Below are 22,090 nucleotides of genomic sequence, written 5' to 3'. Positions count from 1 at the left end.
GTCAATATTTTCGCTTGTCTTTAATTTCGCGAATAGCACCCGACTCCTGAAATCGCGGAAATAAAAACCTCATGAAATATTTGGCGTATACAGTATTGTGATGATGAGTTACATTGTGTATCAATATCTTTCAGTTTCAGTTTGAGTGATGCCTTTGTTTGTGCTTGAATGTATTTATGTGTATTTTTGTTTCAATATCCAAATATACCAAGAATATCCCTAGTGGATGTCAATCAATTGTATCTATTAAAGGACAAGTTCACCTTCATTAACATAAGGATTGAGAGAATGTAGCAATATTAGTAGAACATATCATTGAAAGTTTGAGGAAAATCGGACAAAAGTTATGAATTTTTGAAGTTTTTGTGCAGTGTATGATGTCACATGCGTACAACAATATAGGGAAAATATAAAGAGAATTTCACAAAATTTCATCTTTTGAAAAAAAGTACACATTCCCTTGACTCGTTACTGACATATGTTATGGGTAATATTATTCCCATTGTCTTTAGAAAGAGGCAAGTCAAGTGCTCTTTTGTTATGCGAAAAAAGTGAAAATATGTTGAATTTCCTTTACATTTTCTTGATACTGTTGTACTCATATGACATCACAAGCCTTTAAGTAGTCTCCTCATCCAGCGGTTCCAAAACAAAAATTTTAAAAATTCATAACTTTTGCATCGATTGTCTAATTTTCCTCAAGCTTTCACTGATGTGTTCTACTAATATTGCTGCATTCTCTCAATCCTTATGTTTATGAAGGTGAACTTGTCCTTTAATACAGACATTGCAAAGTGAAGGGGGTCGGTGGGAGGGGTGTTTACTACTTGTGTTTCTACAAAGTTACAAGCTATGCCACATACCCTTCATAGGAAGTTGTCCAGAAGGAAGCGAGTTGTAAATGATGATTAATGTTCATCCAGCCTAGTTGTACGTGCAAGTATTTCCATGGAAATTCGAAGAATAGCCCTCCTGCTCAGACCCACATTAGGATGTTGTGCAGTAAAGGGTAAACAGTAAGAATGGTTTCTATGCTGGCAGCTTTACATCGTATGAGCAATTTGGAGCAGAGCAGGGTTTCAGGGGCGGATCCATGAATTCCGTAAAGGGGAGGAGCCTTTATAAAATTAAAGGGGGGCCATGCCCCCCCCCCCCCCCCCACATTTTAACAAAAAATAAAGAGGGGGAGCACAGTCATGGCTGGTACAGGTAAGCCCTTGTGACATGACATTTGAAGATGTTGCATAAATCAATCTTGAAGCACCATTTCAGTTTAAGTGGACTAAACATTGTCATTACAGAGACCATATGAGGGCCATAGGGAAGTACTTGTTGCATTCCTCTTGCCGTGCGTTTAACTAGGTCTGCTTTCAGATGCGACAAATATTCCGTAGTTGTATGACGTACAACAAGACATTTCGATATGAGGCTTTGAGACACAGTGCCCTCACAATCAACCTGACTATCGCACAGTAACCACTATAATTCAGATTACAAGCTCCTGTTTTATGATTAGCACATAGAAATTAAAGGTATGGTATATTTTTAGTTGAAATGGGGGATTCAAATATTAACTTTTTGCAAGGTAATTAGAAATTACTTATGAAATATTAAAGATCATACAGTTCAAAGAGGAATTCAAAGAGTATTTGTTGAAAATTGGTTTTGAAATGGCTGAGTAGTTATGTAAAAAAAAAAAAAAAAACACATCGAAGTGTAACAAAGTGATCCTAATGAAAGATTGGCCCCACCTTTTACGAGGACCTCTTTGTTTTTGGATATCTCAGCTATTTCAAAACCGATTTTCATCAAATACACTTTGAATTCCTCTTTGATTTGTATGCTCTTTCATATTCTTTGAAAGGTTTCTCATTATCTCACAAAACAATTTGAAACCTGAAGCCGCATCTCAACCATAACCATACTATCCCTATTTAAAGCTCTTGATGTATACAGATTTCAACTTGAGAAAGTTTGGAATTGTAGAACAGTAGGCCTATGCACTCTGGGATGATAATGTCCACTCATCTATGTCGGTCTGGGAGAAATTGTAGGACTTCAGGTTATCTCATCGCCTGCTTAGAGTAAAGTCCGTCCACTCTATGTTATTGAGACCCAGTTTGCAGTATGGTTGACTAGCTTAGAGAAGCTTTTTTAATGATTGTATTAAATAAGATTTGAAATTTCAGTTGGAAAGATGGGGGACAATGTGGAATTTAAATTCATTTTCTGCCAGCTCCTGCAGTACTTCATGTGGCAAGTAAAATTGAACTGCAGATCTTTTTTTTTTCTCTGATGATGCAATCTACACTATACAACACCAGTGGCTCACACAGACTTTAAGAAAGTTATATATTGCTCACAGACTGACGGAAGTCAGTCTGAAATTATTTACGATCATGAAGTCTGTTTTTATGAACAGATAAAAATTTGACAAAAAACAGGGACAGCTGACAAAAAGAAAGTACTTTTCTAGCTTTGTTTTGGTTTTTTTTTTTTCCACATTTGTTGCACACCCTCACTTGGTTTACAATTCACTCATATGTACAAAAGTCATCAATGAGTAACTAGCATTTTTGTTTCATTTGTTTTGTTTTGTTTTGTTTCTTGGAGAGAGAGATAGAATTTGCAAATAGTAGTCTCCTCATGTATCTTGTCTCTGTCATAGTGATGACACAGGGCAGGAGATCAGTAAAACGAAAACACGAATCACTGCAGTTTTATGTCCAAAACGTGTGGAAACTTTATGTGATTGAATTTCCAGTCACTAAAGGGTTATGGCCCTCCATGGTTTTGACTGATACTACAGCGCATAATCAATTCTGGTTTATCTCAGTTTGGCAGGGTTCATAACAAGCATATGAAGTATGTGTATCAGATATACTTATGTTTCTTGAAAAGAAGAAAATATCAAACACCACTCCAGTCTTTCTGAAGTAGCAATACCACGGACTGCAACGTGAAATGTTTTTGCAGGTACTTAAAGGTCCTGTTTACCTTTGGGAGCTGTGATTTTTTTTTTTTAAGTGTTCAAGATATCACATTTGATGCATATGTGTAGGTCTGTTGTATCACAAAACATCCTACTATATGACGTTTTTGCAATAAAACCTAAGATATATGGAGATATCAGTATTTTTCTCAATAAACTGTAACTGTAGACGGTTTAGTCTGGAAACATTTTTATCATAACCATTGTTCATATTTTGTGTATTATTTTGTGTATTTAACAATACTTAGCATCGATTATACCGATTCAAAATTTTTTCAATGGTTGTTTCTATCCCTAACTCATATTTTAGAAGTATTTTACAGCACTAATGCTGGGTTTTTGTTTCTCCTGCAAATGGTAAATTGTGCCTTTAACGTGTGAACACTTGAATCATCAGCAGCCATGTTTTTTTTTTTTCCATTTTCTTTTCTTTCTTTCTTTTTTGCTGGTTATGTGGAGTATGGTTGAGAAATATGTTGTTGTTTTGCCTACTTTATATCATTCCTTTTTATATATCTATGTTGTTTGTAAGTTAAAGGGACTGTACAGTACTGGTTGAGGTGGGGATTCATGTTTTGAACATTCCTAAGTGAGATAATGAGAAACCTCTTATGAAATACGGAAGAGCATGTAATTTCAAGAAGGATTCAACGTTTATTTGATGAAAATTGGTTTTCAAATGGCTGAGATATCCACAAAAAAAAAGCACTGATAATAATAAAAGGCGACAGGCCATGCCTTTTATTAATAAGATCTCTTTATTTTACCTTGTTTTTTTTATATCTCTGCCATTTCAAAACCGATTTTCATCAAATAGACTTTTGATAACCCTTACAATTGCATGCTCTTTGACATCTCATAGAATGGTTTCTGAATATCTCGCAGAATGTAAAACGCTAAATCCTCACCTCGACCAGAACTGTACACACCCTTTAATCTAGTGAAAGGCATGCTCAATTTATTTGAGCTCATGCGAAGTGTAAAGTCTATTGCTTTCTTCCGTGAGTAGTGGTCAGTGTAGATAACTCTTGAAACTGAAGGGTTAGAAGTAGAATTGCAAGTTATGTGCTGGGAGTAAAAAGACACACACATACAAATCTGTCCAGTACTCTATATACATGGAAAAACAAAGCTAACAACATTATGTTAATGATGATTTACATCACTGGAAATATATGTTGATGTAGCTTCATTCAGGAAGCTGTCTAAGGTTCACTGAGAAATGTATTAATTCACTTGCCAGATTTTCTGTTCTTCTGAATTATGTTTTTTCTGACACCTGATTGGCCAGATAGTTATGTTATTAACTAAGTGTATGAAAAAGCACAATTTTTATCTTTCTATGCAAGGTGCAATATCATTGTTAATCTTTCTATTCAATGAATTGAATAAAAATTTGGCAAATCTGTTCTTCCACCTTACTTTATCATGTGTCTACCTCTGCATGGCCCATTGATTAATTTTGCGTCCTTCATTTTGTGTTTCCTTTATCTGCCCAGTATTTCGTCATAGTGTTGTTACTTCTGTTGGTGGAAGTGGTAGCTACATCACTACTGGTTGCATTTAGGACAGAGGTAAGTTAACTCTTTGTAAGATGCCATGGCATGATTGTCACAAAACCATGGGATGGCATTAAGAAATAAAAACAATGGATATGTTGCAGTGGAAATAGTCCTTGTAAACATTTGAAGAGTTTGTTCGCAAAAACCGATAAGTCCATTTTTTAGGATTTTGAATTACAGTCTCTGTCATAAAGTACAAAATAATACCTTTTAAATGATATATTGTTCACTTCATTTAAAGGTACATTTTTGAAGTTATGGTGAAAAGAAGCAAAAATTGTCTTATTATTCTCTTTATTTTTCTTAACCTTTAATCGCAAATATCTCCATTCGGCAAATATGGACTTATCGGTTTTTGCGAACAAACTGTTCATTTCATTCACTTGGATGGGTGCAGAGTTAGATTCCTTTATTCATGTATCCTTTTACTATATCCTCCATATGACTTTGTATAATATTAAAGGGAGTCATATTGTTGTTGGAAGGCTGTCATGTTACCATTGCTATCGAAGGCACTGTTGATTTGGTTGTTGTTTTTTGTTCATTTGTCTGATTAAGCATTATGATTCATTTAAGATTTGAAAGTAACAGCTTTTTAATCCATTCATATTGATGATATATGTACTGGATGAAAAAAAAAAGTGACAGCAGTATTATTTATGCATAAAAACTTTGAATATGAGCTAGTATTCTTATGTTACATGTATAATAAATGTGATATGTCAACTCGTACATTCAAGTTAAATGTTAAACTTTCTAGCAATTGTTTGTTGAAATAAAAAGAATTCCCCCTTTAAAGGTAGGGGATACCTTTTACAGACCTCCCAAAATGCGGCAAAACATTAAATATGAACCTCAGGGGACTTGTTTAGGCCACTGCTGAGAAATTTGGAAGTCAACAGGTATCTACAATTTGAATAATGCACAAAACTCAACTACTCAGTAGTTCTGTATGTCAGCCACACTTAAGCCTTTTTTGTTGCAGTCTTCTGTATTTTTTTTTAAATCTATAAACACAAATCTAAAAGTATAAGAGCTGATGTAATAACATATAGAGTGTGTGGCAAGAATGTATAAGAAATGTTTGTAAGTTTTGATGAACTTTCTTCACAAAATATACATGATGGACACACATGCAGTGCATGGGTCTGCAAAGGTAGCCTAGTAATGTACTGCAATTTACGGTGAGCCCCGAAAACAATTCAATTCAAAATCTAACGGTCAAAAAAATGTACTAAATGTTACCTTCCACTTTCAATACTTTATGGGAGTTTCTAAAATGATACTCTCTTCAACATACCACTGTATTTATACAACTCTTCATTTAAGGCATGCAAATGGGATTCCCTACCTTTGTACTATGCTAGGAATGTACTCATTGCTGTATGACTTTTGAGGACTACAAAGTGAAATGATGCTTACCCCCAAAAAAGAAGGGGAAAAAAAAGCTTAACAGGTCTTGTTGATGGCAATTTCCAACTTTGCTCACACAAGTAATAATGCGGCTAACAGCCATTTCTTCCAGAGTGCTTCAAACATTTTCCACGGCCAGAGACAAATCAGAAATATATAGAAAAACATCTCAGTGGATTTAGGGTCCACAGACGGGCTGGTTATTCAGGCAACCCGAACCATGTTGATACTTCTTGATGGTAATTACCCGATTTAGCGCGTAATTACGTCGTGAATTCCCTCATGCGCACAGTGCGGGTCGCCATCCATTATGGATGATGACTTTGATGAGGATTGGAGAACAGCTTCCAGGGAACGAGAGAAAGATGAAATGGAAGATGGAGCCTGACAAATGACAAAAAAGAATGAACAAGAGAGGGAGAAAGACATGGAGAAAGAGAATGAAATAAGCAGAAGAGATGATAGTGGATGGAACAAAAAGAAGAGTTAGAAAGTAGATGGTGTTAATACATCTTAACTGTAAAGAGCTAGAATTGTCACAAAAGTAATGTTATAAAACAAAATGTACATATCATATAATCTCACACACATTAACACATTCATCAAAGGACCAGGTGATAGAAACATATAGAGAGATAGAGATAAAGATACATGTATATAGATGGACATTTAGATAGATAGGTAGATGATAGATAGATATATAGATATTTAGAGAGATATATAGATAGATAGATAGATTTATAGATAGATAGATAGATAGATAGATAGATAGATAGATAAATGAATAAATAAATTAATTAATTTATTAATTAATTAATAGTTATAAAGATAGATCGATAGATAGGGAGAGAAAGAAATCACAACTACAGTGGAAACATGAGCAGTAAAGAAGATGGGTGGACAGAAGAGAAGGAGGAGTTATGATCTGACTACATCTCATTTTGACCATGAAGCATTGAGACTGAAGTGTTAAACACCCCTCAGCACATGATGTAAATAATGTCACTCACACACCAATAGAGGGCCAATGATATGTAAAGATATGATAGAGATGGAAAGAGACAGGTGAAATGAGGGAGAGGGAGAACTTAGGTAAGAAATACAGAAATTAAGATGGCATGGAGAAAAAAAAAGACAGAGAAGGTGATAATCCAAGGAATTACTGCATTTCATTGTCAACTGTGAAAATTGAAGTGTCTCACAATGAAGAGGAAAAGATATAATGTAACATATTTACTGGTAAACGGCCATCTAAGGAAGTACATAGAATACTAGACTTTCAGTTAGAAAGCAATGTCAAATTTCTCCATTTTTTCATCATATCGCCTGGGTAGTTTTCTCAGTTTTCATGTTAAAGACATTCTGAGGTTAATGTGGTGGCTCTTCCATTTATTCATTTACATATTGTAATGTTTACTCCTGAGTGAGTAGAGCAACAAGTGGCATGTATGCAAAGAATCAGAAGGATTAATAGATATAAACAGAACATACAAACATATGACGAAGATAAACAAGAACATACAAGCATTTGAAGAAGATAAACAAGAATGTACAAACATATGACAAAGATGAACAAGAACATACAAACATATGACGAAGATAAACAAGAATATACAAACATATGAAGAAGATAAACAAGAACATACAAGCATGACAAAGATAAACAAGAACATACAGACATATGAAGAAGATAAACAAGAACATACAAACATATGACAAAGATAAACAGGAACATACAAATATATGACAAAGTTAAAAAGAAACATAAAAACATAATGAAGAAGATAACACAGAACGTACAAACATGTGATGAAGATAAACAAGAACATACAAACATGTGAAGAAGGTAAACAAGAACATACAAACATATGACGAAGTTAAACAAGAATATACAAACATATGAAGATAAACAAGAATATACAAATATATGATGAAGATGAATAAGAACATACAAACATAATTATGACAAAGATAAACAACATGCAACACAGAATGTGCTTGGATGTCAGATTTAGTGAGTGTTGTGTTCAGAGAGGCAAAGAAAATGTAATTTATGAAAAACATTGAAGATTGGAAAAGATGTAAAATGTGAAAATATGAGGAGAGGAGAGAGAGAGAGAGAGGGAGGGAGAGAGAGAGAGAGAGAATGAGGGTGAAACAAGGATAGAGAGAGTGTTGTTAAACTCTGTCCATGCCAGAGATTTTTAATGGTGTGTTCATTGCTATGGAGTTAAGCACATGAAGGGTTAACCAGTTGTGGACTCAGGGCTGATATTGCTACAACATGCATTTCCCATAGGTACTTACTCGGAACTCATCCTCAACGGGTTAATAGAAGAGAGAAATTGGAATGAAGAAAATGAAATGGAGGAGAGCTAGGAATGATGTATAGAGGGAAAGATTGAATGAAAAAGGGATGGAGGGAAAGATTGAATGAAATAGGGATGGAGGAAAGGAAGAAAAGATGGTGTATGAGTGGAAAATGGCAGTGAAGGATAGTCAGTAGAGAGGAAGGACGGCTCTGAAGGCGTAGACTTCTTACCATATCTCATGCAATCCCATTAGCTGCCTCAACCAATCTTATTAGCCAATCTGATACTCTGTCTGGGGTATCTCAGAGGGGTTTCACACTTTGAAAATAAATCATAATTTATCATGTTCCCATTTTCTTTTTTCGGTGGGGAGGGGAGTCGTTTTGGAAAAATGTGTTAAAGATGATGTGAAGATGATTGAAAATGGGAACAGATGTAAAGTGTGGGAATAGAAAGAGGGGCAAAGAGAGAAAATGAGAAATTCAAATTATTAAGAGTGCTCTGACACGCCTCTCAGTCTCCTCAGACCGGCTACGTGCAAATATTTCATACAAATCTGTGTCACACACACTATGATCTGTCAATCAGACATTTTGTGTCACTTTCCTTTTGCTTGTACTCAAGAGTTTGTATGTTAATGCACTATGGTGGACATAAATGCAAGGTCAAGCTACCAGTGTTTGGTTTTAGAAGTCAAACTATTCACATACAAGTGCACCTCCAAAATCGAGAAACACTCATTTGGAAGACATGTTTTGACCATGATTGGTCAAAACATGCGTCAGAAAAGCATCGTTTAACCCGTTGAGGATGGACTAATTTTGCTACAAGCATTTCCCATGGACACCTGTCCGAATATGCTCAGGACTAGTCTTCAACGGGTTAAGTTTGCTGTCAAACTTTAGGGTTAAGAAATATTAGATTACGACAAAATGAGTTTCTAAGCACGTTTATAAATGTGATATTTTTTTCAGTGTGAAAGGGCTGCAACTTTCTCTGCAGGGAAATTAGCCTGATTACAGGAGGTTGTTTAACCTGACGTCATACAGCATGCCTTTGGCTGGTCCTTCTCCCCACAAAGCTCTCTATACCTGCTTTATGTGGTCTTGAGTCCTGTGACAAGTTACCTGAGCATCATATTTGTTTGTTTGTATGTTCGTCTGTGTGTTTGTGTGTGTGTGTTTATTTGTTTTTTTTGTTTCATATGTTAGTTTTCGTTCTCATGTTTACGTCCCCTGCAGAGCAGCCAAATTTTTCTGATTCTGCAGGGGCCTCCCTTGAAAAAACAAACCAACAAAACAAAAACAAACCAACAAAACAAAAACAAAACAGAAACATATCTCCCCCTGTCCTCACATAGGAGTGTCAAAGCCGTGCTGATTTAGGAATTGCTTTGCCTGTTGAGACTCATAGGACATAGAATATATCCCTGAAAATGTCCCTAAATTTAATATCTTAATGCTGACAGCCATGCCCATGTTTTACTGTTTATTATCATACACCGTTTTTATGCCTCCGCCACGAAGTGGTGCCGGAGGCATTATGTTTTCGGGTTGTCCATCCTTCCGTCCGTCCATCCATCCGTCCTTCCGTCCGTCCGTCCGTCCGTAATCAGTTTTGTGGACAGCATAACTAAAAAAAACCTTTTGAGGTATCCTAATAAGACTTGGCATGTATGTGTATGAGGGGGTGAAGTTGTGCCTATCAACTTTTGGGTGCATACGCTAAAGGTCAAAAGGTCAAGGTCAAATGCTAAAAATTTCACTGTTTCCCCCCATATCTATGCAATGCCTGTAGATATTTTCTTGAAACTTGGTGTATACATGTACTACCCAATTACAAATCTATCATGAGATTTTCAGGTCATGAGGTCAAAGGTCAAGTGAAAATGTTAAAATTTCACTTTTTCACCATATCTTGGAACTAGTTCAAGGTATCTGCATGGCACACAGTATATCAGTCAGACCGCAACGCTGCTGTTAATGAGCTCAAATCAAAAATTTATCGTACGCGCAGGTTTTTGCGCATGTCCTTCTCAGCACCCGAGATTTTGCGAGATAATTCAGAGACAAAGTGCATGGTCTACGAGATTCACTTATTGGCGACATGAAGATCTACTATCCGTGACCAATTGACATGGTTTGTGAATATTTGAAATAAATCACACCTTTTAATGCTTACATTATACAGAATGAGCTTATGATATCATTATTCATATCTCTGCATTATATCGATATTTTCCAAACGACCCTGAGACAAATTAGAACAAGGCTTTCTATTTATTGCCAACCCGACCCGTTCATAGGTTGAATCACCACATGAATGATAGTCAACGTTTTAGATATACCTGTTATAACAGCACACTAAGAACTGAATTGGTCCCTCGCTTAGAAAACAATAAAAATTGAAAGTCTCGTCGAGTAAAAATCATAGTGTGGCAATTTGAGATACATGCGCTCCCAGGGTATCATTAGATAAATTACTCAGCGATGTATACAGTGGATTAATAAGGAATAATTATTCTAATACAGCATTGTACCAAAAAGAGAGCCCCAAAGAACTCATGTGTGCAAACACAGTGCTAGATCTTGTATGGTATGCTACTTATTAATGCACTCTACTTTTATCTAGTTGTGCCGGCAAAAAAAAGTTCAAGCCAAAGTTGAGCTGTCGATCAGAGTGGAGTGTTGTTCTTGTTGTTTACGTGGAGATCTTACACCAGCTGCAGTTGCCTGAACCTGAGCGCGTATACACACATTGTGCGCGCGCACACACACACACCATATAGGGTCCTACACTGTCATCTACACACAGTGTATTACTGTTATGTAGAGTACACGTTTACCGCGAGGTGCGTTCAACTCTCCACTCAGAGGGAATTAACCAATCAGAAACGCGTATTCGCGGCAAACTGAAATCTCGTCAAAAATTAACTGTACAACGCAATGATTTATTCGCCAACCTGACCCGTTCATAGGATCAGTCCACATAAAGTCATTATGTTTTCATAGAATGATATTTCCTCTTTCATTTTATACCTCTTCCATTTTGGTCCACCTTAATTTCGTCGGTCTAGTGTACCCCTTAAGAAGAATGGAAAATATGCAAATTTTGTGTTTTATAATCTCCTTGTTCAGTATATTTTATATGTCATAACCTCTCAAGTGGTAGAATTTCATCAAAGTACAACTCTTCAGCTTTTTATCGATATATAAATCATGAAGATTGATAATGTCGTTTAGATTTACAGACACTCTAAAAATGTGGTCTCCCCGCTCATTACGTATTCATGTCCGCGAGGTCCATGCATACGCGTACGATAAATGCGAAGGCTTTTCAGGACGTTGCGGTCTGACTGATATATGAATGTACTGACTGGCAGTGATTATCTAGGGAATTATAAGGTCATTGTGTCAAAGATCAGGGGTCAAAGGTCAAGATCAACTCTTCAAAATTTGACTACTGTAAAACATGATATATTCGCGGCATGAATTTTTTCGCAAATTGGAGCCGATGGCCTTTTTTGCGGCATGAAATTTTCGCGAACTGCCACTGGCATTCAATGCATGTAGTGTAGACAAGAACTTTCGAGTGCATTTTAATTTGGTGAATCTTGGCGCTCACGAAATTCATGAAATTAAAATGCACACGAAAATTCCTCGTTTTACAGTATTTCCAACATATTCATGCAATGCCTGCATGATTTTTTTTTTTTTTTAATCTTGGTGTATATATGTATTACCCAATAGAGATTCTTTGGGAAGTCTTTTTGCCAAAAGCTCAAAGGTCAAAAGGTCAAAGATCAATTGAAAGTGCTGAACTGTACTTCTTCCTCCACATCTCGGAAGTGGCTCAAGTTGTCTTGAAACTTAGTACATATTTATGCATGCTGTGCCTGACAGTGATTCTCTTAAGAATTTTAGGGTCAAGGGGGTCAAAGGTCAAGGGTCAAAGGCCATGTGAAAATGGCAACAATTTCCTGTTCAATACAGAAAGATAGTCCCGATAAGATAGATTCAGAGTTCTCATAAATGTCTAGCTATATTTCACCTTTATGTTCCCCACCACCTGAAGAACAAAATAATGAGTTATGAAGTATTCTGTGTATATAAGTAATTTCAAAGTTACCTTTGTTTCACAAGCAATCTGTGAAAAAAATAAAATGAAACTATTATTTAAATCAATAATGTATATATTTGCCTTTTCTTTGCAGGTGGAAACGTTTGTCAATTCTAAGTTGGGTGAGACGATTAAAACACAGTACGATGAAGAGAATCGCAAGGGGACTACAGGGGCAATCGACGTCATGCAGAACATGGTAAAACAAATGGCTTGGTGCATGAGCAGGAAAGATAAGGGGTTCAAGTCTCGGCTGGGGTGCAGAAAATACAGCCATGCAGTAGAATGCTCTGATCAACATTTGGTTTTTCGTGATGAAATTTTTTTTGACAAAGGGTTGTTGACCTCTTTCACAAACCTTCCAGTGTGATTGCAAGTTAAGTTGAATGTGCCTTTTGGTTGATCAGAGAAATAAAAGATGAAAGCAAAATGTATGTACTCTCTTGAAATAGAAATTGTTCTTCCAATTCCCCCTTATTGTTGCTGTAGTATTATCATACCTATTATTGAAAAAGAAAGTGTTTTTTTTTCTTTATTAGAATAGTGAAATACAACCCTTTGACAGTAAACCTACCCTTTATGATATGTATTCTTTACCCTGACTGGGCCCTTAGTGTAGTAGGCAGCTCTTGACAGTTAAATAGGTTTCATGTGATATTCGCTGTCCGTGTATCTGTGACAAGTCTAAATATATGTCAACCTTTATCTAAAGAATCTAGTACTTGAAGGGGTGAAATATGGGAATCCAATATGATGGTCGTCACAGCTGGCTGGTAATTTTATCACTTTTCAGCTCCGCCCTGAAAACCAGTCATGCTGAAACACAATGCTGCCTTACTCTGTGGCAGGATTGGTGTTGTGGCCATCACTCCAGCTTTCTGTCCGTCTGTCCGATGATTTGTCTGTCTGTGTTGTGTCTGTCTGTATGTCAGTCTCTGTATTTCTCTCTCTTTGTCTTCTTCTATCATCTATCTATCTATCTATCTATCTATCCATTGTTCTATGACTTATTTTGTCTATGTTACAACTGGTAAAATATTCTTCTGTACTGTATACACCAAATATTTTACGAGGTTTTTATTTTTGCGAATTTCGCGAGTCAGGTGCTATTGGCGAAATTAAAGACATGCGAAAATATTGACTCTGATCCTGATGTGAATGTGACGTATGCATGTACACTTCTCCATTCGGTACAGGACTCCAGGATCGCAAATTTAACTACTTGTGAAATCGTCGTGAATTCCTAATTCGCGAAAATTTAGACTCGCGAAATATATGGCGTATACAGTATCTGTCTGTGTGTCTGTTGTCTTGTTTGTTTGTCTCTGTGTCTCTGCCATATTTGACTGTACATCCCTGTGCGTCTTGGTTGGAAACTTCTCACATATACAGTGTATGCACAGAGCACACAACATACCAATTCTGCAGCACTCTTCACATTGGTGACCGTTTACTGTAAAGCGAGGAATGTTTGCGTGCATTTCAATTTCATGAATTTCGTGAGAGCCAAGATTTGCGGAATTAAAAAGCACTCAAAACCTCTCGTCTACATTATATGCATGACATGCCAGTGATGATTTAGAAAAATTTCATGCCATGAAAAACTTCTTGCTCTACAGTATACAGAGTTTAGACGGATTGAGGAGCATTCCTAAAGTACATACCTCATATAAATGGGGAATTAAAGGACAAGTTCTCCTTCATTAAACATAAGGATTGAGAGAATGCAGCAATATTAGTAGAACATGTCAGTGAAAGTTTGAGGAAAATTGGACAATCAATGCAAAAGTTATGAATTTTTAAAATTTTTGTGTTGGAACTGCTGGATGAGGAGACTACTAAGGCTCGTGATGTCATATGAGTACAACAGTATATAAAAAATGTAAAGAAAATTCAACATATTTTCACTTTTTTCGCATAATAAAAGAGAACTTGACTTGCCTCTTTCTAAAGGCAATGGGAATAATATTACCCATAACATATGTCAGTAACGAGTCAAGGGAATGTGTACTTTTTTCAAAAGGTGAAATTTTGTGAAATTCTCTTTATATTTTCCTTATATTGTTGTATGCATGTGACATCATACACTACAGTAGTCTTCTCATCCAGCGGTGACTGCACAAAAACTTCAAAAATTCATAACTTTTGAACGGATTGTCCAATTTTCCTCAAACTTTCAATGATGTGTTCTACTAATATTGCTACATTTTCTCAATCCTTAAGTTAATGAAGGTGAACTTGTCCTTTAATCTCTCTTTCCCTTTCTATTCCATAACAGCTGCAGTGTTGCGGCAACACAAACTACACCGACTGGCAAGACAGCTTGTGGTACGAGAACGAGAATCCCGAGAACGTCACAGCGGTCAAATATGTACCGCAGTCATGCTGCAAGTCCACCGAAGACAACAAGCTTCGGGACAGAGCGCAGTGCCAGGAGGACGACTCAGCGGTCAATTCGGAGCGGTTTTCTACGGTATGTCTGTAGCCAGCTCACTCGGCCATTGCTCATACTCTGTCAAACCAGAATGAAACTTTCGCGAGCCAGAGCCAATGGCCTTTTTCTGGGAATGAACTTTCACGAATTAGCAATTGGCATTCAGTGCATTGTGTAGACAAAAACTGTCACATGCATTTAACTTTTGCAAATTTTGGCTCCAAACAAAATTCAAAATTCAAAAGAAAGTTTCATGCATAGTTAAATTTCTGATTTTACAGTATTCACCCGAGAAGGGAAAATACAGTAAAAGTGGAAATTTTTGCGGTGTGGAAATTTTTTTGTGCATTTTACGCAAACAGATACGAGCGCAAAAATAAAAGCATGCGTATATTTTTGCTGCCCATCCTTTCCATTAATTAAAGTCTGGATTCTATGGAATGAAAATACGCAAAATTCATTTTACCCGGCTGAGGCAAACAATTACTCATTCAAAAATATTGAATATTACAGTAAACTAAAAATAAAGAGATGCAAGTTTTTTCCTTTGTTGTGGTACTGTTACGTAGAAATGATGATATGAGCAGCAATGTCAACTGTTGCTGTTCTGCAGTGTTCAGTATTAAACTTTTGTGTTTTTTTTTCAAATATGCTGTAGGATTAACAGAAAATATAATTATTCCCAAATTGTCTTGCTACTCATGTCTACTGCAGCAAAGGTGAAAATGCTTTTTTTTCCCACCAAATATATGTCTTTTCAACATTCAGAATACTGCAATGATGTTTACAAGGTTGGTATCCCTACAGACAGGAAGAAGTAAACTTTAGATGTATTTGACTGAAAACCTGGATTTTATGACAATTCTTTGCACTTACTTTACAGGAGAGAGTTGTGAAGTGATTGTGATGTCATCTCAGCTAATTTGCATATTTAACCAATATCAATTAAACCAATATCACTCTTCAATGAAATCATGAGTGAAACTCAAAATTTTCACATATTTTATATGCTACATTCAATTTTGATCAAAACTCTTCATTTTGTGTATTTGATTTCAGCTCTTCTTGTAATAGGCACCTTGAACTTGTTGAGGAATTACACCATGGGAATTTATTCCTATAGTACTTAATATTTGTTATTATCCAGGCTATTTCTTTTTTAATGTACTCAAATAACTCTCGTATGTTTCTTTTTTTCTCTTTTTATCTAGGGTTGTTTTCATGCGATGTATTCTCGACTGCTGGAGTACGTCTGGGTTGTCGGTGGTGTGGGAATAGGTGTGGCAGTTTTACAGGTAAAAACAAGCAAAAAATATATATGTGACCCGCTACAACAAAAGGATCCGAAAGTCGGGGGAAGACAATTTTCTGAAAATGGCATGACATTATTCCCTTACTCTTCTACTTTTATTTCACATATAGCACAACTCATAAAAGTACTCGGTTGCGGAGATATCAATGATTATATCAGCGCATGTCAAGTGGTTGAGGAAATCAGAGTTTCGAGAAAAACGCCTTCAAAATTTTCCTTCCGACGCTATCAGTTTTCACAGCTTTACAATAGAAGGCATGCTCCTAGCGACCTCCGCAATATTCATTCAAGCTTAGCGCCAGCAGTCTACGCACGACCAATCAGTAATCAGGATGCAACGTACTGACCAATAAGGTCACTCCCTCGTTGCTAGGGGCGGAGTCTAGCTACGGCGCTAAATCCAAATCTTCGGACACGTTTCTCTTAAACATTGAAAGTCGGAAAATCATGGGCCTGAAAAACGCTGATTTCTTGGCTTTCCTTTGATCATTTAGCATCGAAATTTTGGCAGATGATAGACAAAACATGAGACTACAAAATTATGCCAAAAACAGAAATCCCACTGCTTTGACCAATTTTGATGCTGCGACTTCAATCTCGATTTTCTCGGCTCAGCCGTCAGCGACTTTAGGATCCTTTTGTTGTAGCGGGTCACATATGATATTTTGCTACCGTTATCTGTCTTGTCATCATAGCAGCCTCATGCACTCATCCAGCTCTGATTTTCACATTTTTATGTATATATCAATCAGGTCACTCTCAAGACTTGTAAGCTTTCCAGTCATGAATGATTTGTCTGGCTAAAATTTCCAAATCTCGCCACAGAGGGCGTGAAACCACCAGCCACCAGATGAACACACATTTGACAAAAAAGGTTTTTCAGTTGATAACAAGTCAGCATTCAGGAGATTTGTCCTGTAGACACAGTAGTTTTCATTGAAAACACTGATGTAACATGCTATGATAGAATCAAAAGTATAAATTTCAAAATATTTCTAAAGCATTGAAGTTTGGACAGGAGGTAGTGCAGATTTTAAACGTCCTGTTTACCTTTGGGAGCAATGATTTTAAAAAAAGTGTTCAAGATATCACTTTAGATGCATATGTTCAGGTCTGTTGTATCACAAAACATTCTACCATATAAAATTTTTGCAATAAAGCCTAAAATATAAGGAGATATCACTGTTTTTCTCATTAAACCATAACTGTATATGGTTTAGTCTGGAAACATTTTTATCATAACTATTGTTCGCATTTTGTATTTTTAACAATACTTAACATCGATTGTACTGGTTCAAATTTTTACATTGGTTGTTTCTATCTGTAACTCACATTTTAGAACCATTTTGAAGCACTAATGCTAGGTTTTTGTTTCATCTGCAAATGGTAAATTATGCTTTAATCTTTTTGATTTTCAATCAAATGGGACACTTTTCTTTTGTTCAGCCAAATCACTTATTTTTCATAGCTTAAATGCCTGTGACTTATCAGAGTAGAGTTGTGATGGGTCACTTATGGATCAATGAATATCTATTTTACCTGTTAGATGTGACCTTTTCCTCCTTCACAAGGCACTTATTCATCTTTATCATGAACTTGAGCTTAATCCAGAATTCTGCTTCATTCAATTTTCATCATCTGTCTCTTCTTCATTGCATACTTTTTCCTTGGGCATCTTCTAGGAATAAATTTGATATGGGTGAATCTTTGCAAGATTTCTTACATGAAGCACTGAAACACATGTCATGGAATGATGAATTTTTCTGGGATGTAGTGAGAAATTCCACCCCACATTTCAATTCAATTCAATGTTTTTATTTCATTTTCCGACAAAAAAGATATGAACATCACTTTTTTGATAACAGAAATTAAGGTGCGTAAAGTATAACATGAAAGAATGTATATACAATGATTGTACCACCTTATAATAATTATACACTATCATATAACTCAAGTGGTATGCAAAATTCGGAAAATGGAGGGACCCACTAAGAAGACAAAGCTTGTAGATTGTGGGCCCCTCGGAGGAAAAACATCAGTTGAGAAAAAAAGTAATAGTCTGGAAGCCCACTAGAAAGATAGATCAACAAAAGCAGACAGATATACAAACAAATAAACATGAAATGAGACTGGAGTAGGAGTAACAATACGATGGAGAGTTGACTATGAGACGAGACAAAATGAGGCAAAGCTAACATAATAGAAAAGAACAGAACAGACAAAAACGTTCTACAGAGACAGCGATCTCGTAAGAAGTGTGTCGAGAAAGTGAGAAAAAGTGACGCGAGAAAGAACTGGGCAATAGACATAATGATCGGAGAAATATCGTAGCATTATATGAATAAGTATAAAAGGGCTAAAGTATACTTGGCAATCAATATGTGAAAACGTTGGTTCTTAGAAAAAAATTATAACAGCTGGTTAATTCTATTCAGTAGAATAAGGTTGCAATAAAGAAACTTTCAATTTCCTATTGAATGAGTATATTGAGGGGGCATTTTTAATATCAGGATGCATGGAATTCTATGCAAGAAATGAATTTTATGCATTGAATTTTATGCAAGAAATGAAATGATACAAAATAAAAAGAGCTATGAAATTTTCATCAAATTGAACACAATATGTGACCCTGCACCACAAAACACACAAAAAGTCGCCAGAAATTGATTTTTTAGTTAAGGGCAGATTCTGAAAGAGCAGACTTTAGGCTTTAAAATGATGTATAACTCAATTCAAATGGATTCTCCTAACCTATATAAATATTGGAAAGAAAGCACACACTCTAGAAAAGCTTGAACTGAGAAAAGAGGCTGTGAAGTACAGGGTCTATTCAAGTGCCTAATCTTTAGTAAGCCGTGCACCTGTGCCATGACTGGGACAAAAGAACTTGATATAAACCACTGTAGCAACAACAATGAAGGGATTATCAAATTAAGCTGAAATTGAGCGTGCTCTATTAACATATTCTGTTCTTAATAAGTGTCAACTTACAAAGCAGTAGCATCATCCTCTCAAAAATTATTAGAGTTGAAAGTGAAGAGGGGGGGGGGAAGGATTTTCAAGAAATCAAAAGGGGCCTCTAAGAAAAACCTGATCACACTACTTTACCAAAAAAGGGGTTGTAGAAAAACTGCTGAAAACCCACTTTCCCATTCAATTTATGATCCCAAACTTAGGGATGATGTAGAGGAAGAATAGCTCTTTCAGAAAACATGGAAAACTCAAAATTTGACTCAGTTAACCCAATTCACCTTTCTTGAGTCCTCACACAAAATCAACGGGTGCGACTTTTTGTTTGTTTTGTGATGCACGGTCACATATGACTCTTTTTGTGAGGTGTCCTTTTTCATAGACACTGAAGCACTGACACTGAGAATGGGTTTAAAGTAGATCTGTTTTAACCCTTTCCATGCTAATGAACCAGATGTGCACAAATATCACACACATACCTATTGACCGATTCGGGTTCGTTGAGGGCAGCAGACATTTTATGGCACTGGGCGCAGCCATGAGCTCAAATTGCGGTGTCTCAGTCGACCCCCCCCCCCTGCTCTCCCCCACCCCCCAGGGCAACATGTTTATCGCGCACTTGTAACAAAGGTTCGCGCACTAAGCAAGCATTCGCGCACTCAGTACGAGACACCCATTGGCTAAAGCAACCATGCATCAGTTTTTCATTCTGCGCGCGTGCTAATGTAGAGAGAGGGGTGGGGAGTGGGAAGGGGGGGTCGGCTGAGACACCGCAGTAATGGTGCTGCCCATGCCAAAAATACACATAGCGCGTCACAGAATCGGTCAATAGACAGGACATAAATGTGGCACACAGAGTGTTAAAGTGACAATATCATTGTCATTTCAAATTCATGTATGGACTGAGAGAAAGAGAACATTTCTATCTGCACAGTTCAGCTTTATCATCAAATTCTGTAAATTGAGTAACAGCTAATTTGTCATGCTATCCCTCTCTTCATCCAACTGTAGCTCTTACTTCTGGTGCTTGCCGTGGTCCTACTAAGAAACGTTATCGACGATGATGAGGAGTACGAGGAGTAACGACAAGCGCTGGCCTCCTTCGACAGAACTTCTGTTGAAAATGTTCTTATTGCCTCTGTCGTGTCCGGAGGAGGTCGAGCTCGGAGGACGTCAATTTGCAATGAACTGCTGTGAGGTGTGATGAGTTTTTATGAGTACCACAAAGTCGAGGAAATCCCCTTATCGGCTCCCCACAGAGAGTGTAGCTCTTTGTCACTGTAGCCGCAGAATGATCCGAAGGAACCACGAAGCCTTTAGATGGGTTTTGTTGGACCTCGCGTCCTGGCAGAAGTCTTGGGATGGCAATGGACTCCACTAGGGCCGCACATCAAGATGAGCCTTGAAGGTTTTGGAAGTGACAATATGTGCAGTCGTCATAGCAACCACGGAAGTGCTTCTCAGCACATTTAGATGTTGCCTTTGCTGTTGCCTATGGTAACTGCAATTAATGTGGGTTGCAGTGTTTAATCCCCTTGGAAGATTGGAGTCTGATACTTCATATGAACTAATCGACATCTGGTGGATTTCTTTTCCTGTGCTTGCCCACCACAAAATGCATGTAGATAGGCATATTGCAATATGACAAGCTCAAATAGAATCTTTAGTCTCCCTGGTATCTATCATGTATGAATTTTCCCCTGAAGTCCAAGGGGACAAAAACAATTGGTTTGTTGTTGAGTAATGGTAATTTAAGAGAGCCCGCAATATCTGCAGAACATGCCAACATATTGCTATTTTTATTTTGCATTTTTAAATGTTGCTTATGCCAAGTTCCACCCTAGATATTCCATTCATTTTACTATACTGTTATCTTTTTTTTTAGAAGAATTGAGTGCCAGCCAGCTTTCTAGACTGTTCTTGTTGATTTTGTTTTTCTTGTGATCACTGTTTTATTCTCAATGCCTCAGAGATTTAAAAAAGAAAAGAAAAACAGATATAAAAAAGATCCTGTTTAAGCTTGAGTTTAATTACAATTAAGATGGATGAATAAATTATTACTATTTTGTTTTTAATATCAGCATAAGAAAAATGCACTGTCTGCAATTTCATGGAGATAATGTAGTATTGATAGCAATATTAAATTTCAAACCTCTGTGAATGCAACAAGTTATAGCCTCTGATTTACCTTCTTATCAATCCCATCATAGTTTGGAATGTTTGGAACTGAAATTTGTAATCAATTTTCACAACTGGCAGTGGGGGGAAGAATGAATTTTTGAATTCATTTTCAGTCATAGGGCATGCACTATAAGTTTTCTTACATATCCATGAGTAGGAACCTCCATTATGTCATGGAATACAACTTCTTTATGAGTTGCTAGTGCCAGAAAGGCTATGAAAAGTTTACAGAAAAGTCTATAAAGGGTTTGCTCCCCTTGAAATTATTCCAACCAAAACCACAGTCATGGAATTTGCCCTTTCACACATAAATGTAGAAATTCAAACAGTGGTGGTGGTATTTAATTTCCATTATAACGTGTTGACAATACTGTGCGTGTGCATGGGACCAGGTCTACTTGATGGGACACACAAAGTATCTAGCACTATCTCTATCTCCAAAACTACCATAGTTTTAGTTTTGGAGATTTTCTCAGCAATTTTTATGTGTTGGGAAATGAAATATCAACTATCAGTTATGAAAATATATTTCTCTTGTGAGTTGACAATGTTTTAGTCATGGTGAAAAGGGGAAAATTAGATGAGATTACTAGATTTACACTCTGTCCATGCTTGCTGCATAGTATTTTCACATTATCAGAAGTCCACAAGTAAACACTGAAAGTGTGACCCCACTTCACCTTCTTCATTTGCACATAGCGTATGGGCAGCATACGGACCCAACTGCTAGTGACAAAATTTTTACATTCATATGCAAGAGGGAGAATATGATTATGAGATGTTCAGTTGTAGTTC

General features: G+C 36.7%; 1 protein-coding gene across 1 annotated transcript in view; it reads left to right on the top strand.

Moving 5' to 3' along the window:
* The window catches only part of LOC140236173 (CD151 antigen-like), a 33,114-nt gene extending 12,904 nt beyond the window's left edge, over window positions 1–20,210 (top strand). The window contains exons 3-7 of the mRNA XM_072316139.1: window positions 4,492–4,566; window positions 12,493–12,597; window positions 14,677–14,871; window positions 16,044–16,127; window positions 20,126–20,210. Of these exons, the coding sequence (XP_072172240.1) occupies window positions 4,492–4,566; window positions 12,493–12,597; window positions 14,677–14,871; window positions 16,044–16,127; window positions 20,126–20,197 (531 nt within the window). The 3' untranslated portion in view covers window positions 20,198–20,210. The remainder of the gene's footprint in view (window positions 1–4,491; window positions 4,567–12,492; window positions 12,598–14,676; window positions 14,872–16,043; window positions 16,128–20,125) is intronic.
* The last annotated feature ends 1,880 nt before the right edge of the window (window positions 20,211–22,090 follow it).

This window comes from Diadema setosum, chromosome 12 (assembly GCF_964275005.1).
Source record: "Diadema setosum chromosome 12, eeDiaSeto1, whole genome shotgun sequence".
NCBI lineage: Eukaryota > Metazoa > Echinodermata > Echinoidea > Diadematoida > Diadematidae > Diadema > Diadema setosum.
The sequence above is the reverse complement of the archived record's forward strand: the minus strand, read 5'-3'. Positions and strand labels throughout refer to the sequence as shown.